The 7846-nt window shown below is 31.7% G+C and overlaps 1 protein-coding gene across 1 annotated transcript; it reads left to right on the forward strand.

Annotated features, from left to right (window-relative positions):
- Positions 1 to 2072: 2072 nt before the first annotated feature.
- Positions 2073 to 7640, forward strand: LOC132715086 (phospholipid scramblase 1-like; the record flags this gene model as incomplete). The annotated part of the gene is given in 4 exon segments (XM_060698061.1): positions 2073 to 2262; positions 5078 to 5160; positions 6753 to 6917; positions 7479 to 7640. Coding segments are annotated over 4 exon segments (600 nt in total), but the record flags the coding sequence as incomplete, so codon positions are not given.
- Positions 7641 to 7846: the final 206 nt, after the last annotated feature.

Genomic DNA, 7846 nt, shown 5'->3' on the forward strand with positions numbered 1-7846 from the left:
ATAGGTAATATTTCAATGGATAATAAGTGCCTTAAGCTAGGATAAATCATTAAATTGTCAACTTTTCAACATTTACTCTTTGGTGCAGTTTTTTTAAAACTTTAATAAAAGTCAAACAGAAATCTAGAGGCCTGCTGCTTTAAGGTAATACACACGGTTTTATATAAATACATACCTATATTTACGAAGTAAACTAGCAAGGTATTTCGAAACTATTTTTACCCCATTAACACATGGAGGACATAATGTATGTAGGCGAAACTATTTACAGTTAGTAAGGTAGTAAGGATGTCTTTATATGAAATATTAGATTTAATTAATGTTGATGTGTAACCAAAGAATATAACATATGTCACTCCCCTTTAACTTGTAATAGTAGATTTGATATGATGTGTGACTTATAAAGGGTGTTTTTGATTACCACAAAATGAAAAGAGAACATAAATCTTGTTTTGAAAAAGTAAAATAAAAAAAGTGAAAATAAAATCCTCGAAAAAAAAAGGATAATAGGCAAGGATTATTAATATTAAGTTTTTAAGTACTCTTAAAATCCAAAATAATGCAAATATACACATTTTATTGTAAAAAAGCAAATTTGAAATAAAACTAAAATTTTAGTTCACCTGAGCTAGCTCAGGGTGAGCTTTTAGGATCGTTGAATGTCAGTCATCCATCGCCTATTGTTCTTGTACATGTATGTCGTCCATCCACATTTGTTCGTTATAACTCTAGTGGTCACATTTTTGCCTCAATCATCATCAAACTTTGTCATGATGCTTGTTAAGGTAATTGCTTGGATGAGTTCGAACAGGGATCAAGTTTGAATATGGGTCTCCTGGGGTCAAAAACTAGGTCACACTGTTCAAATATGGAGAAACCTTATTAACACTCTAGTGGTCACATTTTTGACTCAATTGTCATCAAACTTGGTGAGGATGCTTGTCTAAGTAATTGCTCAGATGAGTTTAAATTGGCCAGGTGAGCGATCTAGGGCCGCCCTCTTATTTTCTTTCTGTTGGCCTAAAGATTTTAATGTTGATCGCCCGCTAAGCTCAAGTCAGTTCATTTATCTGTGGAAACATCTGCGAGAGAAAAAAGAAACAAAAATATTTTTCCTCCCCTCCGCCTACAACTACACTTCTACTCTACCTTTAACTTATCTTCCCAAATGAGTCTTGAAATATATCTTGTCTTTGAGAAAATGTTCTAACTGGTTACTGGTATATAATTAACTTTCAAGTGCTTTAATAGGTTTTGTATATTTTCAGGTATTTGTTAAGACTGGATTATACTTTGTACATTGAAGAATGAGTTACCCAAAAGCTGAAGTAGAAAAGACTGGGGAGCCAGGTGGTCCTCCCCCTGTTGCCATGCAACCAATGGCTGGGGGTAAATATATTCATATGTTGTAGTATTAAAACTTTAGTCGAAGGCCTATATAATTTTGGATGAAAATGTAAATCAGTATGGTTGAAAAGTAATTGAATGAACAGTAGTAATTTGATTGTTTGGTTGATTGGGTTTTACACCAACACACTATAGGTCATATGGCGACATTCCAGCTTTACTGCTGGAGGAAGACCTCAGGTGCCCTTCCATGCATTATTTTAGGCATACGGGCACCTTAGTAGAACCACCGAAAATGTAGTAGTAGCAGGTATTTGTCTGAAATATATCATAGACACTTGTGTGTGGATTGAACTTGCGATTCATTGTACCATTCACCATAAACCATTAAGTCTGACCATTATGGTACAGTTGTCTTCTCTCAATTTTATTACGTGAATTTGGGATCCTTGATACATAGGATAAACAGTTTAAATATAAATCAATGAACAGAAATCAGTAAATGTTTTAAGAATAGAATCTTATATACAATTGTAACTGAAGTTCAAGTTTTGTATCAAAAGTGATATAAAATTTATAATTTTACCAACCCCTACCCCAGCCCGAAAAAAATACCCCCCAAAAAAACATCTTTTTCAATTGGGATCAAGTTTTTCATTTAAGATTGAGTTAAGACTTTACACTATTATATTCTTAATATTATTATTATATTCTTTCAATAATCTATGAAATTTTCTTGTTATCTTTTTTCAAAAGGACCTCCAAAAGTGGCCCCCCCCCAAAGGGGGCCCAGTAGGGGCCAGGGGCTGGGGAGTTTGAAACCTCAAGAAACCTGTAAACTTGCCCCCCGGGGGTTTGGGAATATCTACCCTCGTAGACAGTTATTGGTCAAACAAAAAGTTGAGGGACTTGAAGGTATTGTTGCCTTATTTCGCAAATTAATTTTTTTTTATCAGTTTTTTTTAATCGAAGCTACAGTCTAACTTGCCCATGCGACCACGTGTATTAAGCGACTTTTGTCTTAAACGACCACTTTAAATTCCCCCCGATCATTTTCTCTCTATATCTTTAATGTATTAAGCAACTTTTGCTCAACGCGACCAGCGACCGCTAATTAGTCACCTAATTGACATCAATCTTTTCATTAAACGACCACTTTTACCTGTCAAGTAATTGTGTTTTTAGAGAACGCCACCTCGTTATGTCACAAGTGTCAGCAATCAAAACACAACACTAAACGTGTGAAAAACTCTATTTCCCATACCGTTTTAGCGTATGCAAATGAAGTTAAGTATACGCGTGACGTGTATTATCCAATAATATCGGATAAACAATGCAACGCTCCGCCCATACTGAGATGGTGTATACGCTTCGCTTGTTGACATTTAGAATGCATTGAATTGACCTTGAACTTGATTAGCCATTAAATTAATCGTAACAAATAGATGTAGTTTGTTTATTTCAAATGAAAAAATGCACAACAGAAAACATCTTCACTAATAGGGTTTTCGTGTTGGAGACAAGGAAAAACAACGGAGAAGTTAAAAAATTCTGGAAAAAATGCCAAACATGTACGTAATGGATCAAAAACTGTTTTGTCAATAAATATCAGAACGTTATTTTTACATTTGCATCCGTTTAGATTATCGGAGTGTACTTATTATTCAACATTTATATAAAAAAATGAAGTTGAAAAACAATCCCATCGAATAAAAAAGATGTCATTTTATAAATTTTGACTTTTATATCATGCTGACTGTCTTAAGAGACCGTTTCATTAAGCGACCGTTTTTGGTGTTTCCCTTGCCCGGTCGCTTAATACACGTTTGACTGTACATGTACATGTCAATTGAGACATTTACCTGCTTTAGATTTGGGTATCTTACTTTAATACCCTCGGGTTAGATTCCAATTATGAACCAGGTACAAAACCCACCCTATTAATTGTTTTGTTTGTGTTATATTTTGGGTTAAATAATTAAATTTAAATTTAAAATTGATTTATTGATTTTTTTGATTTTATTGTTTGATTGATTAAATTTGATTTATGTATATCATACTTTGGGTTGGTTAAATTAAATAAATAGAAAGTACTTACACTTACTTTACAAAAACCCTTTGGATTTGTAGGATGCTGAAAAAAATTTTTATTGAAAACATTCAAATTGTTACTTTTCTTTTTCATGCTTTGGGGATTTAAAAAATTAGGGATTAATTGTGGGGTTATACTAAATTAAATTATTTTATATTTTGTATTTTAAAGCTACCTTTATTCATGATAAGTTTGGTAATTGGCAAAAAAATTTTGATATTAGTATTCAGACTAAAAAAAAATTTTAATGGAATTTTTTTCAGAAAATGGGGGAAAACCCTTAAAAATTTCTAAAGTTTCCGTCCCCTCCCCCCACCAGCCCTTTGCCCTTTTAATCATAAATTTTACGCCCTTAATATATTTTGTTAATTTGTAACTGTATATTCATGTGGAAATATGTGATTTAAATTCAATGTGCTTAAGGTTTGTTTTAATTTTCCAATATTTCAATAAATGTCCCAATTTAAATGTTTCAACTTTGTATAATATTGCAATTATTAAACATTTTCTGCCCCCCTACCAGGAAATTAAAAATTTATTTTCTTTTGCAAACCCGGTTTTTTAGAGCCAGGGGAAGCTTGGAAACTGTGGAAAATCGGAACCCGGCTTCCCCATACTGGGGAGAATTTTACTGTTGTTGTAAACAGATTATTGTTCAAAATAAGGTCACATTACAGAAATTTTTCTGTATAAAATTTTAAAGAGCAATAGTTCTAAAAAATGGGCCCGTTTACTTGAACTTTTTTAAAATTTGGATGTAATTAAAAAAATGGGGAAAACCCCCCAATGTATTTTGCATAGATAACCAAACCCTTTAAAATACAAAGTATTTTTGATTTTGTTTGAATTTGTGTTAAGAAAAAAATTTAAAAATTGAAACCTTAATTTTGGGAAGAAAAACGTGTCATGGGTTTATTAAAGTAAGGGGGTTTTTCCCGGGAGAATTTTCTGATAAATTTTTTTCATATAAATTTAATGAATTTTTAAAAAAAATTATACTTGTTAGTATCCTGTCAGGGTTTTTTCAAGTTAAAAAATCATGCAGCTAGCATGGTAGGTCAGCAATTCTACTCCAGTGCCTGCTTATGTCCCCCCCCCCCCCCCCCCCCCCCAAAAAAAACAAACAAAAAACAAACAAAAAACAAAACAAAACAAAAAACAAAACAAAACAAAAAAAAACAACAACAAAAAAAACAAAACAAACAAAAACAACAATAACAAAAAAACACACAAAAGGACACAAGAGGTTTACTGCTCAAAGAAAGCTTTAAAAATTGCTCATTGATCTAAACAGAGTTGTTAAAGAAATCTAATTTGATCCCATAGTTGTTACACACCAATCCCACTTGGAAAGTCGCCATTACTTATTCATAAATAAATCAGATAATGAGGAGACATTGTTTATTAAACAGATTGTCTTTAATTATAATAACAATAAAAATTGAGCTTGTGTTATACATATAGATAGAATTACAATTGAAAATCAGACAAGAAAAACATTGACATACATTTGTTATAGATCAACATTACAGATATGAACATGTTTGCTTGTAACATATGTTTGCTATCTTATTGAGTATAATTTTCTATGATATTATATTATAGTAAATTAAATCATGTGAATATTTCTATTTACAGCTTTTACAGGCTATGAAACAAACAACAAGTATGAAATAGTGAATTCACTCGGACAGAGGATATTCTATGCTGTAGAAGGTACAGTCTAAAAATAGAAATAAACCAGTTTGTGTTACTATATATAGAAAAAGGCCATATTGAAGTAGATATGTGTGTTTAATGTCTCTTGACTTGATTAAACATAGTATAGAAGCATAGTATTCTTAAAACAGCTTAGTATTTTAGTGTTAATGAGTCCATAATATTATGTGTGTACATTTTTAGCTAGACTTTTTGAAGAATAAGGGAAGCTAAATTGTACTCAGCCAAGATGTCTTTCACTTTTGGTAAGTTTTTATATTTGGGAAAAGTAGTATCTTCCCCAAAAACTACTAAGAGAATAGGTTAAAACTTCCACCTAATAGGAGGTTAAATTGATCTAAGGGGCCTGATAAACTCCAATATTGGATTACTTTGACATTTATTTATGGGCCCCTTTGTAAAGCTATAAAATTCATTGTGTATATATACATATAAACACATAGAGAAATAGTAAGCCGAGCCGGAACTATAAACAGCTTTTGTTAGGGAGCTAAGATTTAGGTGCATTTAGAATTCTCCCATGTTTGTTATACCAAACTTAGTGTTTTTAAAGTCATCAATGAGTTCTATGAAAACTTTTTTATTTATGAACCTTTAGATTTAGTTTTGAGAAAATTTGTGTTTCAACTATTGTTCTGGAAGAAACTTTACAGCTTAAAATATGCATCAAGAATTTCAAATGAATTTTTGATAATGTGTATTGTAAAAAATTTGAAAACAAAATAGTTTTCACAATATTTTGAAATTATACATGAATGAGGATTAAAACAAGTACATTTTAGTCACTTTTGTAAGTTATAGACTTTGATTTCAATTTGAACAATGTGTTGTAAAATTTGAATACAACTAGTGCTCACAATATTAAAATAATAATAATGTAGATTAACACAACTTCACTTGAATTGCTTTCTGCAGTTACAGACTCGTTTCTCTTTTAAAGAAAAATATATCAACCATTTGCATTGATAGTTAGATAGTAATAAATGATTATGTATGCTACAGATACATGTTTTGTTTATTAATCGGTTTCTGTTTGACATTAAGAATCCGAACAAACAAAATTGATTTGTTTACAAAAAGTTTTTGCAAGGGTAATACTGAATCTTGAATTTTAACATTATTATATATTGATGCTTCTTGATTTAAAAAAATCCTGAGATTTAAGACAAAATTTTGTGTTGAAGCTTTAATAACTGCAAGGCCTGGGTAAGAGGTTATAAAGAAATTATCTCAAACTCTGATCTCAGGTATATGATTTGGTTAGAAACAGGCACAGAATATTTATATTGTAGCCCATCAACATAAAACTTTGAATAATTGCCAACCTTAACAAGGTGCTGTTGTTAGACAAGGAGCATAATTGTGGAAGCTTTATTTTAAGAGTTTTGCCCTAAATCTAGAATTTTTGGCAAAAATTGTTATTTTGCCAGAGGAGTGTTAATACTACATGCAGTGCTCTTGTTAAATCTTTAATGTGAAGCAGCTAGCTGACAGCAGGTTGTTCATTCTACTCAAGATATTTACTTATCTGACCTTAAAACCAGTATTGATGGTCAATTAAAATTAAAACATACATATTTATATATGATTACAGAAAGTGACGGTTGAGGCACCAGCAGGTCATGTGATTGGCTACGTATCACAGGCATGGAGTATCTGTAAACCAAGGTATAAGATCCAGACAGCTAATGAGGAAACAGTGTTGAGAGTTAAAGGACCATGCTGTACATGGAATCTCTGTGGTGATATTGAATTTGATGTAAGATTTTATATCATTTATTATACATCACAAGTATTGGTAATAGCATTTTGATTTATGTTTTTTTAGAGTGGTTTTTTTCAGTGATTCAGAAGAAAACAGCAACCATTTTAAAGAAATTTTCTGTTTTAATGGTGCAGTGAACTCTTTGATAAAAACCTAATAAAATAATTTCTTGATTACCCACACCCCCCACCCCCGAAAAAAAAATGGTCGGAAAAAGGCAGTGTTTCTTTCCCAATTTAAAGAACTATGATTAAGTGATTTCCACTTAATGGGAGACCATTTGTAAATACTGCTATAAGTATTTCCTCATTTCACACAATAGGTTCTTTAAGTTTGCTTTTTTGGCCTTTCATCAGCAGATTAAGTTTCATATTGTTTTGACTTGATGGTCTGTAACTTGCCATAACTTTTTCATTTTATAAAAGTTATAAATTCAGCCAAATTTGGCATTATATGATTATACAAAGCATTATACTGGTTACAAAATTGTCATGCAGTACTAACATTCTAACAAATTATTTTTACCCAATGTGATGATATGATTTCCCATTATAGATTACAACTGCTGACGAGACGTCATTCTGTGGTCGTATAACAAAGCAGTGGTCTGGTTTGGCAAAGGAAGCATTCACCGATGCTGACAATTACGGAATTTCATTTCCCATTGACCTTGATGTGAATGTAAAAGCCGTCCTGGTCGGAGCCGTTTTCCTCATTGTAAGTTGTTTCATTTATATCACACTGCGGTGAGTTTAATTGGGATTGGGTTTATATTATTAGTTACACAAGTTGCTTATGGGATGTATGGGAGAATATAGCCTGAATGCAGACTTCATGAGATAAATGATACCAGAGTCACTAGCCAACAAATTGTTATTGACTACAGCACTTGGTCTATTGACTGTTTTCAAAGGAATTTTTCA

This window comes from Ruditapes philippinarum, unplaced genomic scaffold (genome assembly GCF_026571515.1).
Source record: "Ruditapes philippinarum isolate M1 unplaced genomic scaffold, ASM2657151v2 ctg10998_1_1_1_1, whole genome shotgun sequence".
Taxonomy (NCBI): Eukaryota; Metazoa; Mollusca; class Bivalvia; order Venerida; family Veneridae; genus Ruditapes; species Ruditapes philippinarum.